At 43.5% G+C, this 24417-nt stretch overlaps 1 protein-coding gene across 2 annotated transcripts in view; it reads right to left on the bottom strand.

Moving 5' to 3' along the window:
* Nucleotides 1-10243, bottom strand: part of TENT4A (terminal nucleotidyltransferase 4A) — a 58941-nt gene extending 48698 nt beyond the window's left edge. For both annotated transcript variants that reach the window (XM_053991003.1, XM_053990994.1), the window contains exon 1: nucleotides 9040-10243. In XM_053991003.1, the coding sequence (XP_053846978.1) occupies nucleotides 9040-9857 (818 nt within the window). In that variant the 5' untranslated portion in view covers nucleotides 9858-10243. The remainder of the gene's footprint in view (nucleotides 1-9039) is intronic.
* Nucleotides 10244-24417: the final 14174 nt, after the last annotated feature.

Raw genomic sequence — 24417 nt, forward strand, 5'->3', positions numbered from 1 at the left:
AGACTTTGCTCCCTCAAGTAAGCATCTGGTTCCTTTTCAACATGACTACAGTACTAAGCACATTAATGTACTCTAAAGGAACAGTACAAACGTGATTGCATCTTTTATGTGGAACAACTAATACTTCTTAAAAATATATTCTTTATTTACTAAAATGAGTATTTTTCTAGCTGAAGGCTTACACATCACCCAAGTGTGCTTATAAAAGGAAAGAATAGATGCCACAGTTAAAGCATGGGGGTCTAATACTGGGGATGCACAGAAAATGGAGGTAAAGAAATGGGGAGGTACACACAGCATCTCAAAAGAATCTCTGTTGAAATAAAGGTTACAAGTCATAGAATACATTCTTTCAATGAAACAGGAATTCCAAAACACATGTGACTTCACTGTCTCAAGACTAAATGATGAAACGCACGTCAGTCACTGCACATATTTTGGAAATCTGTTGAACTGTACCTTCACCTGTGACTAGGGCAAAGCACAATTGCATTGTCATGGAAATGCAGGTGAAATCTCACACTACAACAATCAAATGCATTCAGTAGTTGAAATCAGTCAATCAGTCTTACGGTCTAAAACTAAAGAACACAGTTCAGTGAAATAAAGGAGGAGACACATATTGATATATAAATATACACAGAGAGAGAGAGAGCATGTGAAAGCAAGAATGCATTCTGAGACAGACTTCTCCCAGTACGATCTAAGATTAAGACACCTGCAAAAGGGGCTAAAATACAGCTATGACCAAGAAGAGATGAACTACAATTCTTCACATTTCCACTCACAACACCCATCAGATGCCTTTACCTTTGTATACTAGTCCTCCACAACACCAGTAAGGCTCAGGTAGTACTACTCTATGCCCTATGCAATGCTCTAAGCTTACAGATGAGAGAAACTATGAAAACACAGTGCTGCACTCACAGACCATATTGCTGCACCAAATCAGTCTCATACTACTACATTATTCAGACAGCAATTAACTTTGTCACTGTAATTGTATGGAAGGCAGCAAACTACAATGACTGGCAGAATAAAAAAAAAAACCTCAACTATATAGTACTTATGAATCAGAGCTGTGAAATGTTTTACAGACAGGTACCCTAAATACCAAACTCAAGAAAGAATTGAGCTTACTCTGCAAGTTAGCTACAAAGGGGATATTAGAAGAAAAAAGTAATTTGCTCTCATCCACAGAACAAACAGTAGTTTATAAAATATACTGTACGTTTTCCACAAGAGATCATATTGTTTGTATTTCCTCTCTAAGCTTTCTCATTGCCCCAGAATCATGCAAGTCAGAGCCCATCCTAACTTCAGACCAAGTTTCTTGCCAATTTGATTTTGCCTCTTAAGAACACTTTGACAGTTGATGCACTCAAGAAACTAAGTTTGTTGGATTGATTTACACTGCAAATTTCCAGACCTAAGTATCAGAATTTGTCTGCATTTTGAAGAAAATCAGAAACTGAAATATTTCTGCAAACTATATCAATCCAATAAAACTCAACCAATTACCTTATTAATGGCTGGATGGGCTCTGAAAAAGCTGCATCATAAAAAAAATTAAAAATAAGCAAATGTACATCTCCAATTTGATACATGGCAATGTAGATCTGCTACATAAGCTTCTGAAGTGCATTATTCCTGACTTGGACTGATGGACTTCCCTACACCACCAAGAAAATATCACCATCATTTTGTTGCACCAGTGAAGGAGAATGTTGTATGTTAAACCTTGGGACTGAATCAGCAAGCTTGCTATGCCAATAAATAGAACCATTAAACCCTGAAATTCCTGTCTTAATACAATTCTTTTCCAAATGCTCAAAGATAGCAAGCGATTAACATCCCAGACAAGTCAGACTGCAACAGCAGAAACATATTAGTGATGAGAAACAAATTATGCCCGTGTAGATCAGGTATTCATTACATTAGGTTAGCCACTGAAACATTAAAGAGAAGCAACTCTTGACACAATTCTGAGCAGCAGACTCTAACTCAAAATGCACCCATCAAAGCACTGCTGGCAACAAACCCTTCACATTCAAAGTCAGCATCTCTGCAAAGCAAAAAAAAGCTAGAAAAGTATTTTCTGGATTTAAGTATTGCTGCAGTTTGCCATATAATAGAGAAAGCTCCTTTAAAATCATAACCAAAAGAACAATGTGTTTCAGTCTTCTAAAGATATCACACTGGTTGTTTAGTGTGCATCACTAATCAGGTTTTAGGAGAAAAAAGGAGCTTTTACTACTTTGTCATAGGATTCCATCAGAAGATGTCTTCAGAAATCCTGAAATCATATACAAAGCAGGAAAAGAGGATTGGAAGATTAAGGCTATCAACAACAATTATGAGGAACAACTTAACGAGATGCAAAGCTATGATTGAGAAAGGCTAAACTAGTTCAAGAGACCAAAAACTTGCTTCTGTTAAGTGAATTAAGTTATCAGTACAGAGAAAGTTAAGTGATTCCAATGCATGATATGTAGAGTAGTAATTTTTTTTTTAATTCCTCAGACTTCCCTGATCCACAACTATGAAAGAAGAACTTGTCCTAAACTTTTTAATAGAAAATATTCACAGCAAAACCTATTCCTGGTAATTCAGTATACACAAAAACTCATACTCACTCAATAGTGCATTTGTACCAGAACAATAAGTAGTTATCATTCTTTTTTTAATTTAAAAGGATTAGCTTTGACATTCAAAATAGTCAAAGTAGCCTAAAGCAGAATCAATGCAATAAGTGAATAGTTATGACTATATCAAGATGCTAATATAACTATCATGAATGGAAGTAGTGTCTTAGAGAAAAAAACAAACAAAAAAAAACAAAACACAAAAAAAAAAAAAAAAAAACAAAAAAACAAACAAACAAACAAAAAAAAAAAAAAACCAAACAAAAAAAACCCCACAACATTCAGAGCTACTTGGAAGAATCAGAGAACCACACAGGAAAATCTATTATTTTCTTGGATTTCTAAATGGCATTTGACAATAGCCCCATACACCCTTATGCAAGCTTATGAAGAAATTAAGCTGCCAGGGAATGAGGGGAAAGACCCCTCATATATATGAAGAAATATTTTAAACAGGAACAAGCAACTGTAACTCTTAGTTTCCATATTAAAGGAAGATCACAGGTGAAGCCTCCAAGCACAAAAACGTCAGGCAAGTCCAACATTAGTAATAAGGAGACAAAGTACAAGATAGAACAAGATAGCCCAAGATGCAGGAATACCATGACACTATCCACACAAGTATGGTTCATATGAATACCAAAGATAAAGCAGGGACTGCAAAGCATACAGAGGAGATAAACATCTAGAGGCAGGAAACAGTTTCAATACAAGAAATTATTTAACAGACTAGAAAACAAACAACTGTCAGGTGATTCAACCTCCCCCCTCCTCCTTTTTCAAGTCCCCTGCAAAAAGCACTCATGGTCTGCCTCTGTAATGCACAGACCTGCAACTGGCAGCCACTACAACCCTAGTGACAGCTTCAGGATGAAAAAAAAAATTAAAAAATCATTACATAATGCATAGCTTTCCTGAGGAACATCTTCCCACAGGTCATTACTAATCCCAGATCATAAAAGATCAAGGCAAGACACATTCATACAAAATTCATACAATAAGCATAACAATGAACTGCCTATAACCCAGGTAGTCCAAGAGCCACTAATAATTTAAAGCTGGGAGATGCTTCCTGAAAATATCACCACAAGCTCATGTTGATATATTCTTTTCCCAATATCTGGCATTGGCCTCTAAGGGTACAGCTGTTGATGTCTTTGTGCCAGCTGTCTCTACTGCCAAAGCCTAACAACTGGCAAAAACACCATGAAGTTAATGCCAGGATTAAACTGCTCCAAACATGTCCCATTCTCCTTTACATGCAGATGTGAGCACCTGTCAGGCAAGGCCTTCTCATGTTTTACTACTGTAGCTCAGCTTTTCTGACCTCTAGTACCTCTGGTGACTCTGGAGCCTACTGCTGCCAAAACATTCCTTTCATTCCACTCCCCACAGCATCAGTCTCTTAACTCTACACTAGGTACCCACTTTGCATGAAAACTTTGTGCTTTACCAAGCTAACGTACATGACCACAGAAAAAGAGATGTTCTGTTCTTCTGGACAATTCATCCAGCAGCTACCCTGGAACTTCCCTCCATACCAACCTTCAGGAATGAAAACAATCCATTTAACTACATCCTGATGCTCTCCCCAGAAATTTACTATGACTAACAGGCAACTACTTCCACACTTCTCCCTGCATACACTGCCTAGTTCTACCCTGACCCTATAGTCAAGTAAAACAAGAATTGAGTGTAACATGCCAGTGTGAGCTGCCAGCTACATTAACACTTCCACTACAGGTGTCCACCTAGCACCACAGACAGCAGACACCAAGAACTGGACAGCAGTGTGGGTGAAGCATAGCCCACTGTGTTGATTCTTTACTAGAAGGTGTTGCAGCAAGACAGCACACACAGTTAAGCACAGGGAGAAGTCAAGAATAACCACCCTCGGGAGGCCCCTAAAGCCCTTATAAGTGCTGGACATCTCACTGCAGACAGTAAAGGCTTCAGAGCATTTCCAAAGTCTACATTCTTCCAGCTCAAAGTACAAGAAAACAAAATTTGCAGAAGAGGCTGACAGTGTGCCATGCCCACACATTATTTACATCTGACAGCTCTGACAGCAGGATAATAAGAAAGGGTTGACAAACATGCAATCACAGCTATGCACAGCCCTGAATGCAATGGATTTTTAATAGTGCAATGCACTAAACTGTAATTAAATTTATCTTAGTTATATTAGTCTGAAATATATAAAAAATACAAAAAAAACCCTCTAAGACTGGAATTAGAATCACTGCATACAGGTGAAGAAATAAAGATGATCTAATATAAGCTTAGCATAGAGGCGCACCACTGTATCTCTAGACATCACTTTTTCTGCACAGTATCATTCAGCTGCAAACTGGTGAACACTGAAACAAGTCTTCTGTAGAAGCACTGTCATAAGCTTACCTTGCTTATGAGAACTCTCCCCAAGTGCCTGCTGTAGCCATTAGGGAATGCTGCCCTGAATTCTCCTTCAGTATAAGGAAATGTAGAGTTCTTGGTGCTCTTGTACTCTATGGCAGGACTTGTGTGTCATTATCAAGAGAGAGTTACAGACAACAGCTAAATAGGGGGGGAAATGAATGCAGGAAATCATCAGACACTGTGCAACACTAATTAGTCCAGGCAGAGCACCATTCCAATGTATCATAACAGTTCTGGTACCCAAACTAATCCTCAACAAGCCAGTTGTGTTGCTTCTGCACAGCACTGTAATGTGCCAAGCAGATATGCCAGGTATTTCAGCACTAATCTCATGCAACATCTACAATTTGACTGAACACTTAATTGAAGGTATTAAGCAGTACAGACTCATATTGTAAAAAATGCTTTAATTTTTTACTTACTTTGTTAAATTCATATTAAGAAATAAAATAATTAAATCTGATGTGATTTTATACTATTCACAAGCTATTACCTACATCTTCAAAGAAAGCACTCCATCAGCTGTGCATCCAAACAAAAGCAGCAGAGGCCTTAGCAAAAAGTTTAGAATAGCTTGATGCCATCTTTTGAAGTAATATTTGAACACTTTTAAACTCTCTGGATGCTTAAATTACTCAGATATATTTAAGATACTGACTTTAGAGAAACAGAAGGTATTTGCTGAACAAATACACACCCTAAGAGGCTAGATGCAGTTTTACACATAAGAGGATACTTTACAGTACCAAGAAATAACATGCAGTTCTGAATATCAGTCACAACAGTTTGAACTAACCTCATAATGTTAAAGGACACTTCTCTGCCTTGCATCTGAAACCAATCATTTTGTCATCCATAGTCCTAAACTAAATCCAGGCACACAGGAATTTCCACTATTGCTATATTAATCGCTCTATTGAAGCACTGGAATAAATATGGCTTCAATCTCCTCAATCCTTACCTTCCAAAATTCTGTTAAAAGCATGACATGGGCATCCAAAAGAACAGCTTTAGGATGAAATCTAATCAAAATAGCTTGTCACACTTGGGAAAAATTTCCTTTACCAAGACTGTCATGCTGCTATCAAAGTGGTGAAAGCATGAGGCCACTGGAAAAAAAAGGAATGATGTATATAAAACAGAAGAAAACACAGCATTTATAGAGTATTCCTAAACATCACCACACCTACCATCACAAAGCCACTGACTACAAGCAGTGTGAATAAAACGATGACTTGCAGTGCTACAGACCATCCTCAGCTCTGAATGAGAAAGTAGGAGAGCACAGTACTGCTTCAAAGCATGCAGGCAATTCATCAGAAGTACGACTGCAGCCTGGGAGAGGGCTAACAGAGATTACCCTGCTTACTCTGTTACCAGAAGACAATACAGTAACACCGTGAGCCACTGCGTATCACTTGGAAATTTCAGCGTGTTGTAGAAAAGCATTGTTTTACAAACAATATTCACAGCAGAGTAAGCTCTACCACTCACGTACAGGGTAAGCCTAAGAGCACCTATGATCAAGTCCTTCTTCAATGCCCAAACCAGAATGCAGCTGAAGATTTTCAGGACCACATTTTTCAACAGTTGCATATACCAGGACGGCAACACTGAAGATGCTCTGTCAACAGATGAGTTATTAAAGAGATACTTCAGGACCCAGCAGACAGTTCCAGGAAACAGCAGGCAACTAAAGGAACATAAGGGATCCACAAGAAACTCCTGTAGGGATCTGTCCCCATCCCAGCCTTTTCAGTGCATTTTCATTTGAATTGCCAAATAACACACCAGCCAGACTTCAGGAGAAAGTTAAACTCACCCCTGAACGGGAATTACTAAAGAAGATAGATACCTAAATCCATCCGTGAAAATATTCTTATCTCAATCATGCAAGTACTTCATAAAAATTACTAACACTAAAGAGAAAATTGTTTAAGAATATACACCTGTTCAAGATTCACCTTGGGTAGCAGAACTCAAATTTTAAGGCAGAAACTGTTTGTCATATTTAGGTCTATGGTTTCAAGATTCATGCTCTCCTTCAGCACTAGTTAGCTCCTTCTACTTTAAGGAATGCTCTGGAACTATAGGATCGCAAATGCTGCAGTTACTGGTATCCCACTGCCAGAATCAGGTCCCACTTTTGTAACAGAGATCCTTGACAGAAGATCAGGAAACACAGCTTCCCTTTCAAAGATATTTAGCAAAAAACTTGTAATTAACACATCAGCAAAAGAACTACCTACATTACAGAACTGAATAGCACAACTGGATCTCAGCTAAACAATTTGCTTGTGTATGGATTCTCTAGAAACTCATACTTGAAGAGTGGCACTGCCACTACTACACAAAAGCTGAAAGAAAATGGACAGAAGATGAAAAATGAAGTTATGTGAAGCATAGGTGGTGCTGCCTAACAGCTACAGGACAGAACTTGTAACACTTTGATTTGATTCACCGGTTTGCCATTTGCCATAGACCTGCTGGATGAACTCAGGCTGCTCCTTCCTCCACCTGCCTGGAGATCTGCCTCACTTCCACTGAGCTGACATAAATTAAATTAAAAAGTTAACTCAGTGCTCTACCACATCTCTACGAAAACAAAAAAATAAAACTTCACACTATTTTAAAGATAGTATTGGAACTTGAGACATACAAACAAACTTCTTAGTATAGGACTCAAAGCTCCTAGCGCAAGATGCTTCTTAAACATTCAAATTCTAGCTTCCTGTAAGAAATTTGAATTTTCAGTGTCAGTCTGAAATTAAAAAGCAGTAATCGTAAGTCTTGTCCTCCCCCTCCCGAGGTTATGGTTTGCAAAAACAGAACTTTTAAAATGTACTTTAATACTTCTTCATAACTTTTAACATACTCAGCACCTGACAGTACTACATGAAAGAGAAAAGGAAGACACAGTCACATAAATCTCTCACTTAAAAATCTCCAGCTCATACCCTGTTATCTTTAGCTATTTCCCCTCTACAAATATGTAATGCCTTTATTCCACAGGCATCCAAGGGTCTTGATGTTAGGATGTTCCAAGAAACTATTTTTGAAGTGACATCAGAAATCTGCTACAGTCAGTCAATGCAGCCAGCAACTTTTCCAAGAATAAAACAACCTTAACTTTAGAAAGTAGCATTTCCCCCTGACTGAATGAAATTTGACAGGTGTAATACAGAAATCTCATAAAGCATCCCAGACACACTTTGTTCAATTTTAGTCCCTTCTCCATGCCAATCAGAACAAACTGAATACTCGGCCTTACTAACTACCCATTTATATGAGAAAGGTATGGCTTACAAGATAGGGTAAGCTTCATAAAAACGTTCTCTTCAAAAAGACAAGATTTCTGTACAGGCATTGGCTGACTCAATTTATCCTAGAACTAAAACACACTTGAGAGAAATGTTCCAAAACTACATTGACTTCCATGTCTATCTCAGACAGAACTCGGCACCTCCCTTTCAAGCGATGTTGCTAACACTCCCCAAGCTAACCAGCTTGCCGCAGCTTAAGCAGAGGCATTTAAAAATTAACACAAAGGTTTTGAGTTCCTCTGAACGGAAGCCTTCCACTTCCCCCTTACAATCAGAATTGAGACCTGGTAGCTTGACAAGCATCCTGCACGCATCCTTGCTTTAATTATTGTAGGTGACCTCTGACAACTTCACCTCTCAATCTATTACAAAGTAAGGCCTAACCCCTTGATTCTACGGACTCCCTCGCACTGCATGAATCGCTGCTTCAGCCAAGAACCACCCAGCCGGCACAGACCAAGGTGATTTACAAAAGGGCACGGGTTTGTGCCCCGCTATCCCCTGCCATCGGCCTCCCTGCCGCGGCCGGGTCCAGAGGAGTTCTTATAATCCCAACCCACCGCCCCCCTTCCCGGAGGGGCCGCAGGAAGGAGGCGGCCGAGGCCCCCCTTCCCTCTGGGGCTGCAGCAGCCCCCGAGGCCCCGGCTGCTCACCCCTGCACGCCCGGGCTGTATTTTCTGGTCTTCCAGGGGGTGCCGGGGCTCTGCAGCGCTGGCTGAGGCGGCTGCCGCTGCTGGTGGGGGGAGTTGTTGACGGCGACGCCGCGGCTGCCGGAGAGCAGATAATTCATCCCATAGGTGCTGGCTTTATTCTCCCGTTTCCTGCGGCCCGGGTGGTACTGGTGCTGCTGGGGAGACGCCGGGGGCGGGTGCGGGCTGCGCGCCGGGTGCGGCGGCTGGTGGTGCCCATTCACAGCGTTCACTTTGTTCTCGTGGAAGTTAAAAAACTCCCCGGGTCCAGCCCCGCTGCCCAGCAGCCCGGGAGGAGCCACCGCCACCGCCCGGGGGCCGCCGGAGGAAGAGGAGGAGCCGCCGCCTCCGCCACCGCTGCACGATCCCGAGGAGGAGAAGCCGGGACTCTCGGTGCCGGACTCCACCGACGAGCAGGAGGACGAGGAAGACACGGAAGGCGACTTCTGCAGCCGCCGCCCTCCCTCGCCGCCGCCGTTCACCGCCGCGGGGCCGCCGGGGACAGCGGGCACCAGTCCGGTCAGTAGGGCCGGCGGGGAAGGCGAAGGCGAAGGCGGCGAGGAAGAGGAGCAGCAGGCGCCGGGCGCCCCGAGCCGCACGCAGCCGTGCCCGCGCGGCGGAGAGGCGGCAGAGTCCAGCGCCGGGGAGTTGAGGCAGAGGTAGTGCGGGAAGCTGGCGCCGCCCCGGCCCCCCACGCCCTGCGAGGTCTCCCAGATCTGCATCCACAGCGCATTCGCAGGTCCTTTCTGCTCGGGCTGGATCCAGGCCACGCGGGGATCCATCCACGCCCGCCCGCCGCCGCCGCCGTCCCTCACTGCCCGGCCAGAGCTCCGCGCCGCCGCCCGCTCACCGCCCGCTCGCTCGGCCCGGCAGCGGCGCTAGGAGCGGCCCGGCAGCAGCAGCATGTGTCGCGGGGAGGAGGGAGGGAGGGAGCGAGCGAGGGCGGCAGGGCGGCCGGAGGCAGAGCCGGGCGAGGCGAGCGCGGCTCGGGAGGAAGCGAAGGCGGCGCAAACTGTACCCGGCGCTGCCCGGAGCGCTCCGCTCGCCGTTCCAATGTGGCGTGTCCCCCTCGCCAGGGCCAGAACCGGCACTGCGCATGTCCCGCAGATTTTAAACCTTCACCGGAGACGGCCGCCCTGGCAACCGCACATGCGCGGGAAGCGGGAGGGAGACGGGAGCTGGGAATGCTCCCCCGCCCCGGCGCTCGCCCGCCCGCGCCGGCGCGGAGCGCGGCAGCCGTGCCTCAGCCGCGGCGGCGGGCGGGGAGAGCCGCGGCCGGGTGCCGGCCGCTCCGTAACTCCCAGGGTCACGGAATGGGTCAGGCTGGAAGGGACCACAGTGGTCCGGCCTCCCTGCTCAAGCAGACGCGTCCCAGAGCACTTGGCACGCGATTGCGTCCGGACAGTTCTTGAAAATGTCCAGGGAGGGAGACGCGACAACCTCCCTGGGCAACCTGTTCCAATGTGGAACAGTTCCGGTTTCCAGTCCTCCTCACACAGGAAAGAGGTTCTTCCTCATGTTTAGGTAGAACTTCTTTTGCATCAGTTGCTGCCCTTTGCTTCTTGTCCTATTGCTTGGCACCGCCAAGAAGAGCCTGACTCCGTCCTCTTGACAACTTCCCTTCAGATACTTACAGACATTCATGAGGTTCCCTCTCACTTGTCTTCTCTTCATCTCCGTGAGCGGCTGGCACAGCTGCAGCCCTGCCTCCGTGTTGGTTTCTCACAAATACTGCATTGTCTGACCCCTCCATGACACATCTCATCCCTTTGGAGAAGTGTAGCCCAGTTCCCACAAAAATAAAAAGGGTGGATTTTGAGGACTAATTCAAGGGAGAAGCAAGTGCGGGCAGACCTTCTTTGGGGAGGCTGAGCAGCGGAGAGTGTGGGGCTGAGCAGGGCTACTCCACTCCCTGAGGGAAAGGGGAGGCCTGGGTGATGTGTCCAGGCAGAACCTTGCAGTTCATAACCAAGGGAAGGCTTTCCTTGGATTGGTAGCACCAAGACAGCACCGCAAAGTGCCACATTTCCACTGGGTACTTCAGTTTTTATTGGGCTTGAGTCCAGGACTGTGGATGGACAGGGCGACAGTGCCAGTTCCAAGGGGTGTCTCTAATGGATGGGTTTCGCATGCAGTGATTACTAAGTAAAATGGACACTGCTATTGGAACGGGATCAGACACAGAGGTGCTGTGATCTGAAGATGGGCTTTAACAGTCAGCCTCCCAGAATGATGTCCGTAATGATTCTCTTTCTAATTCAGTGATTTGCCTATTCCCTTGAGCAGCTTCAGCGTGCATATGGATAAAGTGTCCTCTCCTGAGGTACCCCCAGAAACTCCAGCAGTCTAGGACTCCCCAGACTGTTCAATAGAGCCCTTAATCTGACTGCGGAACAGCACAGAGAAGAGTTGTCCGTGCATAAAGCCAAATACTATCAGGGAATTTTAGTTAGAACAGCCCTCCAATGCAGCTGCACGGTACTTCTCGAATGAACTAGCTGCCGCAGAAGGTGAGAAAAGGAGAGGTCCCGCTCTCCATAATCCTGCTAATTCCTTTCCCTGCTGCCTTGCACAATCCCTGATATTGATCAGTGAGCCAATTTAACTTTTTAATTCAGAGAAGACTGCACTTGGAAGAAAAGTAATAGTTTTCAGCAGTTCATTTTGAATTAGCTTACTTTGTGATCAGAGCTGGCACTAAGGAGGGGGTGGAGAAAGGACGAGAGAGCAAGACTCTCATTTGTTAGCAAAGGATAGCTGCACTTGATGCAGTTGTATTCTCGAACTATGCCCTTAGACTTCAGAGCAAGGGAAACTGATATGAGGGTGACAGCCTAATGTTTATTACCTGAAGTCATTCAGAAAAAGCAGGTCATTTATTTGTTTTTGTTAAGGAATAGGCCTGTTTTCAGGACTAACAGCCAAAGTACACATAAAAGTACACAATAAACCAACCAAACCCAAACCACATGAAAGAGCTATTCATTATTTCTCATGTAGGAGTATGTTCACCACAATTTTTTTGCACGGTCAATGAAGTGTTCAGATCAGCAGAGATTTCAACTTGAGTTACTGATAGCAGTCCTTGGTTTTATGGTTCATTTTCCAAAGGATTTTGGATTGTTTTTGTTTGGTTTTAATGGAACTTGAAAGAAGACAAATAAACAGGCCCCTCGACTCTGTTCTTTTTATAAATGCTATAAGAAATAAAGCAGAGAATTACACTGTCTCTTCTTTCAGCCCTGAATACTTTGCATTCCTGCGTCTATGATGGGCTGGGTACAGCAAGAAGAGGTGAGGATTGACAGTATTTCTGCAAGCATAGCTGCTGTGGAATGCTAACGGTTAGAAGAGTTATTTTGTAGATCGACTGTGAAATACTGAGAAAGCTGAGGCAGCTACAGAGCCAACATCTCAGCCTTTTTATTTTTGTGTTTTGACTTTTCATACATCCAGTAAAGGTCACATCTTCAACCTGCTGAGTTAAAACTCTTAAAATAAAGGAAAACTGATTGGTGTTTTCATAGGATCATAGAATCACAGAGTGGTTTGTATTGGAAGGAACCTTAAAGATCATCTAGTTCCAACCCTCCTGCTATAGGCAGGGACACCTTCCACTAGACCAGGTTTCTCAAAGAGGTGGAGGGGGAAACCAGAAAGACACAATGGCCAATCTTATGGACACCTTTCCAAGCTCAGCAGTTTCAAGACCTGTTTTCTTTATTTCCTTCTCTACCCTGCTGCCTTCTTTTAAAAGTCAGCACTTTCAAGAGGGCCTGATTTCCCTCTTTGCTAAAGTTATCTTCAACTTCGTTTTCAGCTCTAAGTGGTAGAGACCACTGCTTTGTAAGAGGCAGTAACTCAGAAACAGCTTTTGAATGAGGAGAGACTCTCACCAATCCCAACACTGTCTCAGAAGAGGCTAGGCTGTTTCCTGAAGTAGCCACAGAGAGAGTTGTCTCTCACTGGCTTAAGTTGTGTTGGACAGAATTTCTGAAGCTACAGTAGTGCTTTGTCAGTTCTTTGTATGGGTTCAAGGCAGCAGATACTATGTAAATGTAATAGAGAACATGGGATGGATAGCTGGAGACAACATGCTTGTAAGTCCACATTTTAAGTACTTGGAGAAGAAGGAAATCTCTGAGAAATCTATAAGCAATGATTTGATAATACACCATTTTTCCTATCTCACGATGATTTGTCAAAGCTTGTGCCACATCACTGAAATATCTCTGCAAAAAAGGAGGTAATACATGTTTCCTACATAAATGTGTACAATATGGAGAAATAATACCCGGTGGTCTGTTGTGGCATGACAACAAGAAAGATTATCATCTTCTAACATCAGCTTTTTCTCTCCTCTGTTTCTAGCCTCTCCAGTGAGAAATCTAAATAAAGCACATTTCTAATCTTGTCTCCTTAAAGTGAGAATTTCCCTCTAAAACTAGCAAGTGAGAACTTCCTTTGCAAGGATTAAGTTTTTTTTAAAGTCATGTTGATTTTAATTCAGCTGGTTTTTACTGAGTGAAACTGAAGATAAAATTCTCAGAATGTTTGGAAGTCAAGTACAGTTTGGATCAAAAATATCCTTTCTTTTCAATAAAGCTTCATTCCCACCGTTGAATTTGTGAGGATGCAGGTAATGAAAAGTCTCCCCCTATACTTGGCACTGGTGAGGCTGCACCTTGAATCCTGTGTCCAGGTCTGAGCCCCCTCAAATCAGGAAGGACCCTGAGGTGCTGAAATGAGTCCAGAAGAGGGCAGCAAAACTGATGAAGGGTCTGGAACACGAATTCCATAAGGAATTCACCTCAGCTGGGGTGGCTGAGGTTGTTTAGCCTGCAGAAAAGGAGGCTCAGGGGTGACCTTATAACTCTCTACAACTGCCTGAAAGGAGGCTGTAGGCAGGTGGGGGTTGGTCCCTCCTCCCAGCCAACCAGTGACAGCACAAGAGGATACAGCCTCAAGCTGTGCCAGGGGAGGTTTAGGTTGGACATTAGGAGGAATTACTTCACAGAAGGGGTGATTAGACAGTGGAATAGGCTGCCCAGGGAGGTAGTGGAGTCGCCATCCCTAGAGGTGTATAAGGACATGAAATATGGATTTTGGACCATATGACCTTGATTCTGGCCACCTACAATCACACTACAAGCTTCTGATGCATCACCTCCTTCATGTTCACCAGCTCTGATCTCTTTTGTAGCCTTTGTGGCCCATAGCCATTCACTTAAGAGCTGGACTCAATGATCCTTGAGAGTCCCTTCCAACTCAGAATATTCTGTGGTTCTGTGGTGGGATGGATGGAGAAGGCACAGACACTAGGGCTCAGCAGTATATCTGACCACACTCATACCTGATGAAGGCAAGGAGAGGAAAGAACTGAACAAATCAAGGTCTTAAGTTAGATAGGGGAGTGAGAGAAAGGCTGTCTCGTCAAAGGAGGTGCATGTCTAACAAGTGACCTTCAGAGTGTGCTAGTCACCAGGAGATAATGTTGGGGAGGAGGTAATAGGAAGACAGTTTCCTTAGCTGCACTATCATCACTTTTTTTTTTTTTTTCTCAGTAAATACATCCCTGAATAGGAGAGTGGAGATACAATTTTCATGTCTCAAATGTAGCTGATCACAATAGGGAGACAAGTAGAAATCCAGAACATCAGTTTCTAGTTCTTACAAGGTATGATTTGGGGAATTCTTTTAATCTGTTGTCTGGAAATACGGGCTTTTACCTTCTTCAAAATGGCTTGTGTTTCCCATTAAAGAAGGCTGGGCATGAGTAACCCTGAACAGGCTTAAACCATGTTATATTTTCTCCCTTAAATCTTCTACTTGGCTCAGTCCTTCCTCTCTTCAAGGCTCTATGTCCTCTTCTGATGAACAGTAAGCATCAGCCAAATTTAAGTTGTTGAGGTATATTCAGAGCCAATTAAAGTACAGAGCCTGAAACAGCTGTCAACCACCAGCCATCTCCTCTTCCCATCCTGTCTTCCTTGCTCTTACAAGGGCTGCCAGCCCCGTGTCAGAGAAGCTGAACACATGATAAATCAGCAGCTGAACAGCTGCAGCTTCCAGCCAGGCATGTTCATGCACATGAAAATCCTTTTCTAGCTGCCTACATAGAATAGCTGTGTGGTAAATGGAGAAAGCGTGAGAGGCGGTTCACAAGTCATTCCGTTCCCTTTGCATTCAGGGTGGGATCAGAGTGGAAGAGGGTGCACGGACAGCCGGGTGTGATTCTTGCCTCACACTGCTGGATGTGTGTCAATGCTTCTGGTGGGAACTCTGCCTCGGAGACCTTTCATCACTCTGTGCATGGTATGGATGTGCAATACTACAAAGGAGCAAGGTAAAGGTGCTGCCTTGACATTCCCACAGTCGATTTACATTGCTGTATTTGGGACTCTGATAGGGATTACTTTCAAAAGTCTGCTTTATTATGAATGTTTATCTTAGCTTGTTACACAGTACTTAAATACTTAACACAGCATATTTTAACAGTATTTGGTGACATATTAAATTCCTCTGTATCAAGGATGTTCTATGAAAGTTTTAAAGCTGTTCTTGTGTTCTATTTTGTTTCTTTTAATCATTTAGAGAAGGTTTGGGAGCATACAGGTTTTGGAAGGTTTGTTTTTTAACTCAGGGATTGGGAATTCTGCCTTTGAGACTTGTCACTTTTCATAAGAGAGGATGTTCTGCCAGCAGTAACACTTAATTGAAGACAAATCTCACAGACTTTATTTCTTCAAAGCTTTATATAGACGTGAAATTAAATGGTGATAGCAAGCACAAAGAGGGTTTTAAGAATAATTTTAGCTGTAGAAAATCACAAACAAATGAGAGAGATCATAAACAAATGAAGTTTATGCTAAATATCTATAAAGCTTTTGAAAGTACTTTTCTAAGTGGGATCTGTAGAGTTGTATGAAATCAGATGCTCTGTCTTCCTGTCCTGGTTAGCACAGAGCCCTGGAAAGAGTTGCTTTTGTCAGAAGGGTTGCTTGCCTTTGAAAGACAGGTTGAGAGAATATATTAAGGCTACTCTCATGAAAGTTCATAGTAATAAACTGGTTAGAATTCCTCCCTTACTTGTGCTTGTAATCTAGGTGGTCCCATGATCATCTTTAAGTTGTCACTCTCCAGGCTGCTGCAGAGGACAGCTGAAGGCATGCAGAATGTGTTGTGTGAATCCTGGCAGAGGAGATTCCACAATGTGATTGCGTGTGCACTAATACAGAAGGAAAAAGTAGATCTGGCTAGATTGTCTTCTAGGAGAAGAACCTATAAGTAAGGCATTGTTCCTTCTAGCAACAATATTAGAATAAAAATTCTTTCGTCATATCCGCTGGGTGTAAGCTTTCTGCTGGGGAGAGCACAAGGGGACAAGCTGTGACAAAGCTGATGTAGAAGTTGCTTAGTGAGGATGTGCCCTGGAACTCTGATCTGCCATGTTAACATGGCAATCAGACAGGGCACCAGCTGCTTCTGTATTAAACCTGGAAGGATCATTTATGCATAGAAGAATGACCATGGTTAGAATTAAGGTTACATTAGGTGTCAGCAAAAACTATCATTGTGAAAGATATAGCCCACTTTTATTAAATCCCATGCTAGATCAAAGCCTTATTTGATCTTGTACAGATTTTGAGAAGATAATTTATCTTGCATGGTCAGCTGCCTAAGTATTTATCATTGGTTCATCCTGCCCACTGGTCCTCAGCTATAGGCAGAACAGGCACGTACCTACATGAATTCACTCTTTAAATAGAAACTGCTCTATTGCAATGCACCTCCCTCTCCTTAAGTATATCTATGTCCTGCATCTCCACCTTCAAAGCTATTATTTTTAACTGTTCTTGGGCCACAAATAAATCACTTGGACGTCTCAGGAAGGAGATTTCCATAAGAGAAACAGCTTTTTGCCAATATAAAAGCACTGACCTGAGCTGTATTTGCATTGGGCCATGGATAAGTTAGCAGAGAAGTACAGAAGATCAAAGGAGAGCAAGATTTTTGGCAGGTTTTTAGCTAAAGTTGTTGTGCAGCAGCTGTAGGATAGATTAGATAGGGATAAGAAAGAATAATATGGTTTAGCTGGTCCTTTAAAATGAGGATAGGAACAAAGATAGGAAAAGCATTCATGGGTAAGAGAACATGGCTAGCAATTTTATTTGATGTAGAGAAATATCTAGACTAGGAATAAGAGGAGCAAAAGAGGTGGAGTGGTCAGATGCAGATATTGGCCAGGGAGCCAGGAAGACTGTCAGAGTGGAGGCTCATCAGTCAGCACACACATTCCTTTTGCTCTTTGAGGGACCTAAAATCAAAGCCAGGAACCAGAAGAGTATTCAGGCACCTCTCCCTCAGACTTCCTACCAGCACTCCAACTTTCTTGCACCAAATCCTCCTATGGGTCCTATACTGTGGTTCAATATTCAATTGTATAGCACTGTACAACTTTTTCTGCCTTCCTTGTGAAATAAAAAGCAGGCTCACCATCAGCTCTTTCCAGTGCATGGATAGACTGTGGACAGACATCAGCTGGGACTTCTGCAGGACTTCTTCGGCTTGTCAGTACCATTTCACCTTGGGACCTTACACACATGCAGTCCCAACAGACATGCCTTTGGGATCCTGAAGGCTGTAGATGAACAGAGCATGCCTGGGCATTCCAAACCCCCCTAGTGATGGCAGTGCCAGTATCTCCTGTCTGTGGGTGTCGGCAGTGAATCACAGAATTGTTTAGATTGGAAAAGACCTGGTCCGACCAGCAATCCAGTCTGACCTTTAACCCAGCACTGCCAGGTCCACCACTAAACTGTGTCCCTAAGTGCCACATCTACACATCTTTTAAATAATTCCAGGATCCCTTCAGGGAGTCAACCCTTGGTGACTCCACCAGTTTCCCAGGCAGTGTTTGTCAATGCTTGACAACCCTTTCAGTGAAGAAAATTTTCCTAATAGCCAATCTAAACCTTCACTGGTGCAGATCGAGGCCTCGATGTGCTGTAACTTATTGCCTGGGAGGAGAGACTAACTCCCAGATGGCTACACCCTCCTTTCAGGCAGTTATAGAGAGTGATAAGGTCATCCCTGAGCCTTCTTTGCTCCAGGTTAAATAATTCCAGCTCCCTCAGATGCTTCTCATTAAAATCGTTCTCCAGACCCTTCCCTAGTCCATTGCCCTTCTCTGAACTTGCTCCAGCACCTCAATGTCCTTCTTGTAGTGAGGGGCCCAGAACTGAGCACAGGGTTTGAGTACTCAACAGTGCCAAGCAGAGGGGGAGGATCACTGCCCTATTGCTGCTGGCCACACTATTGCTGATACAGGCCAGGATGCCATTGGCCTTCTTGGCCACCTGGGCACACTTTGGCTCATGTGCAGCTGGCTGCTAACCAGCACCCCCAGGGCCTTTTCCAATGGACAGCTTTCCAGCCACTCTTCCCTGTTGGAGGGGGTTCTTGTGATCCAGGGGCAGAACCCAGCACAGAGAAGATGATAGTTACCTGCAGTGGCAGATTCTGTTCCACCGCCATGCAAACTGAGTTAAGGAGTCTGTTCATAATATCAGTCTCTAATTTCAGCAAACATGGACTTCACAGTGTCTATGCCTCTGAGCTCCTGAGCCCATGAGCTCTATGGACATGCAGGTAACATTGAAGAAACAACATTCATTTTTTTTGTGGTGAGAGCTGAAAAGGCATGAGGAAGGGTGAAATGCTAGAATTTAAACAGATTAGGATTTCTGATAGCCTGAGGTTACTGTGCTTAATTTAAGATAGCAGAATATCTGTTGCTCCCTCCAGGCAGGTCATGGGCCAGAGCAAGGAGAGGCTGCCATTCCTGCTGCCAGGTGCCAAGCTGAAGCTCCCATGTAATTTTGTGATGGGGCAGCTTTGCTTTTACCCATGCCTTAAATTCACCACTGTCTCAAAGCATCCAGAAGCCTGGAAACAGCTCCAGGTTCCTGCAGTGAGGCTTCACAGGCTGGTGATCCACTCCACTGAGTCCAGGCAGTTCATTCATGATTCTAGTGCTTCTCAGCTGAGTGAGAGGTCTGACAGCCCTGCAGCCAGGAGCCTGCCTTGGAGTAGTCTGACCTCCATCCAGTACTACAGCTCAAGTTGAAGATCTTTGCCATAGCTGGTGACAGATGACATTTGCAATGGGATAGGCTTTACTTGCAGAGTCTCCTGCAGAGCTCATGGTGTGGTATTGACTGATGCCATCAACAGAAAGGTATTCATTCTGTGCACAGGAACATAAAAGTTCAGCTTTTTTCTTTCGATGTGGTAGCAAGTATGCATGGACCTCCTTCTCCTGGGAAACAAGTTAATTTGGACACAAGACATTTGTCCTGTGGCTCCACGCCTGCCTGGTGGGACACTCTTTTCATCACCAGGCTGTAGCTGTTTTCTCATTCAGGGTTGCCTGGTGATAGCTGTGAAGTTTATCCCAGCTGGTTCCTCATGAGGTGGTGACAGACATGGTCCATGAGACTTATTTTTGTTGGATGGAAATAATCAGTGTAGACTGATCAGTCCCTCTGCCCTCTAGTGGGGACCCTCTCTTGATCCTTCTCTTCCATAACTTACCTTTGAGAACCATACACAGTATCAGTCTGTACCCCATACTACCCAGTGAGATGCTTCAGGAGTTCCATTACATAAATCTATGTGAAGTGCAGACCCCTTCAGAGCCTTCCCTTGAACCGGATCTGTTACAGGTAGACAGGGGAACATACAAGGATCTGTCCTGAAGATGTGGAAGCTGCCTGTTTCACCTTTTGCCCTGTATTTCTTCCTGCTGTTTTCTGCTTTCAGTATCCTTGTGACAAGTGAAATCCTTTCCCCGCTCTGAGTGTGGTATGTTTCTTGTTGAGGACATGTTACGGTTAACCATACACTACTTGGCTCTGCAATATGATTCCCTTGCCTGGTGCTGGCCTGGAAACCATCTGTTACTACTAGCAATGGCTCTGGCATAGGGCTAGGAGACAGGGTGGAAGTGGTTTGACCTTGATTATACCATATAGGATAGACAGCTCTGCCTCGGCTTTCTACCCAGCTACAAAGAAAAAATTCTTGACATTTTTACTGCATGGCATAATTCTTAGTGGGGCCTGATTCAAACTCTCATTCAGTTTGAACTCTCTCATTTAGGCCACATGGAAACCGGCAAGAATTACGGACAAAATGTTTTGATCTCCCAGGAATTACATCTGCAGTTACCCACAAGGAAGAAAAAATGGTCTGTGATGTCTCAGGGCAGATCTCATCTATCATCCTGGAAAGTTTCAAATTGGATTGCTAGAACAAAATATTTACAGTATACATTAGGAAAGATAAAACCTTTTCTAGATCAAGTAGAGCTCTGGCTGAATGCCTAGCCTTGCTGCCAAACAGCTGGCCTTGCTGTTGGACAAAGAGTAGTATGTTTCTCTGGAAGAATCTGTACAGAGGCTAACAAAGATAAGGGCCTTGTCCCTGGAAATGAAAATTACCTGTAGTCTTCACAAGTATCCATTCCAAATCCTTACTGGAGAGCCTTTCAGAAAACGGATTTACTTAAAATGAAAGCCCATTCAAAGGCTGTTGTTTAAAATGCCTTTGGAGATGTGTGTTCCTAGGCTGAAAAATATGGTATTATGGAAAGCAATCTCTATAAACAATAGAGCTGTGCTCTGTATTTTGCATTTTCCCCTACATCTTATGCTACAGTCATCTACTTTAGAACATATTTAAGTTGCAAATAACTAATAAATGTAGAACTCAACTTTTCTGGTCAGTACCAGCATTTCCCTTTCTGCTTCTCCTGTAAACAGTGCTTTGCAAAAATTCACCAGGACAAACACAAACAATTCTGTGATAAAGAGTTTTGATATTATTTAAAGAAAAATCAAAAAATCCAGACCAACACCCAAACAAACAAACAAACAAAACAAAAACAAAACAAAACAAAACAAAACAAAACAAAACAAAAAAAAACACCCCAAAGTAAAACTTTGCTCTGGGTAAGCAATCTTTTCTCCACAGGAAACTCTCCAAGAACCCCTCTTAGTTCATGAGACAGTCCATAAATTCACTGTGTGTAAAACAATGTTACATGAATAAATCATAGAATGGATTTTTTCCCCTGGTGTCATTTTCTGTTTGTTTGTTTTAACTGAACGGCTTTAGTAAAAATCTGAGACAAGAACAGACTAAATATACCAGCAGCCAGGTTGCAGCTGCAGGCCTGTCAGAATTTTGCATTTCCAAGTGGTGTCAGCTGTGGAGGTTGAGGACACAGGGCCTCTTGCTGGATGCCCCCTGTGTCTGAGCACAGTCAATGGTGGATTCAAACTGTGTCAAAATGTGTCTCCATGCATGCATGGGCTGGTGCATCCAAGTGCCAGTAGCTGAGGAAGCTGAGATCCAGGGACAGCTACTGAGCAGACTGGGTGCCTGTGCCCAGCTGCTGGAGGCATCCACTTTGTACATTTGTATTGACATATTTCTCAGAAACAGACAAAAATCTTCCAAGCCCAAACAAAAGTTGTAAGCCTCTGAAAGGCTGAATTAAAAAAATTCTCTGGGTGGGTTTCCATCTTCCCTGGCCTCCTTGGCTGAGTGCTGTGACACCAAAGGAGGGTCAATGCACTAAGTGCTGGCAAGGTCTAGCTATCAGTAACTTGGTAGAGGATGGTGCCTCTTACTGAGGACTGCTATGTTGAGGGCTGGAGGGGAAAGAGATCATGAGCAGGAAGATTAGCACTCCTTGTTGTTCTACATGTTGTGCAACACAGACACAGATGGCTGGTGCAGACCTCTGCTGGTAATTTATTCATGCTTGTTTGGGGGTGCATTCTTGCCTGCTTCCCGGGTCCCTGAGCCAGAGGAGAGGGCTGTCTTTGAATTTGCTGCTGTGAGTAACAATTTCTGCTCTAGGCAGTGCTTAGAGGGGACTGGAAACTATGATGCAATAGGTACCCAGTAAGCCCACATCTGTGCAGTGCCACAATAAGACAATTGAGAACAGTGTTAGACTGAATTTTATATGTAAGGAAATGTTAGATAATCATTTCATGTTTCTAATTAGCCTAGTGTTAATGAAGACACAAAGTGGCAGAAGATGACAGTATTACTCAATGAAAAATAAGTCATGGTTTGTCATCTGCAGTGTAACTAGCAATTTATCTTTTTTTGATCTGATGCAGAAACAAGAACATTCAAGAAGATCTCTGAGGTTTAGCCACCGTAGCAGATGGAGTTGCATCTGCAAAGGAGATTGTTTTGTCTGCTTTGAATTGAAATTAAAAGCTGTTGCAATGACAATTCATCTAGTATGAAGAATTAGGAAACAAAGTGCAATTACTTTGGGGTTTTTTACTTTTAATAGTAACCATTTAAAGAGTAGTAATTACAGCATATTATTCATTGAAGTCTGGAATGTCTACATTGCATGGCAATTTCAGTTTAGGAAAACCACTTAAAGCAATTGACAAAAGACTTTTCCTACAAGTGTTAGTGTTTTATTTTGAACTTTTATAAATTCAAACATTTTATTGGGCTTGCATGGCAAGGTTTTGGTAATAGGGGGGCTACAGGGGTGGCTTTTGTGAGAAGCTGCCAGAAGCTTCTCCTATGTCCAACAGAACCAATGCCAGCCAACTCCAATACAGACCTATCACTGGCCAAGGCTGAACCCAGCAGTGATGGTGGCATTGCTGGGGCAACAGTTAAAAAGGGGCAAAAAGCCCTGCAAGTGGAGAGAGGAGTGAGAATATGTGAGAGGAGCAGCTATGCAGACATTGAGGTGTGCGAGGAAGGAGGGGCAAGGAGGTGCTCCAGGTGCCAGAGCTGAGATTCCCTTGCAGCCATGGTGTGGCAGCTGTGCCCTTGCAGCCCATGAAAGTCCGTAATGGAGCAGAGATCCACCTGCAGACCAAGGAGGACTCCACAATAGAGTAGTGTTCTCTTTTTGCTTATGAAAATAGTTCATTTTTTCTTGGTCATTTAGCTTTCTATTCATAACATTATACTGCTGTATGCTGTCTGCATAGCTACTCATATTTTCTAAACTGCTCTTCCTGGTATTACTTTATTCTATCAGTAATTATCATTTACTGCACTGTTTCAGACTAAATATTATGCTTAGTCTAATACTCTTTATTTCTGAGGCCTAGTAAAATCTGCAAGGATTATTTGAAGTGTAAAAAGGACTATTTTACTCTTTGGTTACTGATTTTATTATATCCTCATGACTGTCCTTTAACACTTGAGCACTTACACTGTACTATTTGGGATTTTCAATTCAGTTCTCCTGTTCTGATACCATCACCATTTTTCAAAGAGACAGGCAGAGAATGAAAGAGGAAATATACTTGCCTTTGAAAAACATTAAAATCCTACAAATCTACACTATTGAACTGGGGTGCTTTGCCTTGCACATTAGCAGGACCTTGACTCTGCACAGCATGTGTCTCTTGGTCTTCTGCAGCAAAAACAACATGTGGAGTGGGGACATAACTGGAAGCCTCTTGGACTGTTCACCAACACACTAATATGGATTAAAAAGGTTAGATTCCAACCCCATGAAGCAGCCAGCAGGACAGAAAGACAGCAGGTACCTGAAGTAGGTTTTTCTTGCTTACATTGGACTGGTCTTTAGTCATGGACAGTGCTGCTCAATGTCTGAGCCCCCATTCCCAGATCACACAGCTGTTTCTTTTCTGGCAGAAGTTTATAACTAAATTTGCGGTTGTTTTCCCTTTCAATAGCCCAAAAGAAATGGAGTGCTCCCTCTCAGAGCAGGTGGAACATGTGGCTTTGCTAGTGCTGTCTCTTTGGATCCAGCCACCCATGTCCTCTCAGAAACTGGACAGGTATTTCCAAAACAAGAGAAAGCAGGGACAAACAACACCACTGAGACACTCCTAGCACATTGGTAAGGCATCATCTCCAGGGAAGCGTTGCACCAAAGGATACCAAGTGTTAGGTTTTCTTTCATCTCTGTGAGTGAATAACCTGTTGCTTCCACTACCCACTTGTACACAACAATGCATCATGTATTAGCTTTGATTTTTAAGCAGACATGGTAAATCAAGCAAGGGATGTAAAAAACATGTTGTTTTAAGAAGTTCAAGAGCAAGCTTCAGTTGTGCAATTCTTTCAGATGCAAACCTTGGTTAAGGCTTTGCCCTTCAGTTGTCCTGCAATAGAAATTTAATTGCTTGCTTACACATATTTTTGTGTGGGCACATGAGCACAAAGATGGTGATAGATATGTTGCATCACTGCAAAAAGTGGTGCAATTTTAACTTGAGATCTGCCTTCCTCACAAAATGGATGTGTGTATGA

This window comes from Vidua macroura, chromosome 1, assembly GCF_024509145.1.
Source record: "Vidua macroura isolate BioBank_ID:100142 chromosome 1, ASM2450914v1, whole genome shotgun sequence".
In the NCBI taxonomy this organism is placed as follows: Eukaryota; Metazoa; Chordata; class Aves; order Passeriformes; family Viduidae; genus Vidua; species Vidua macroura.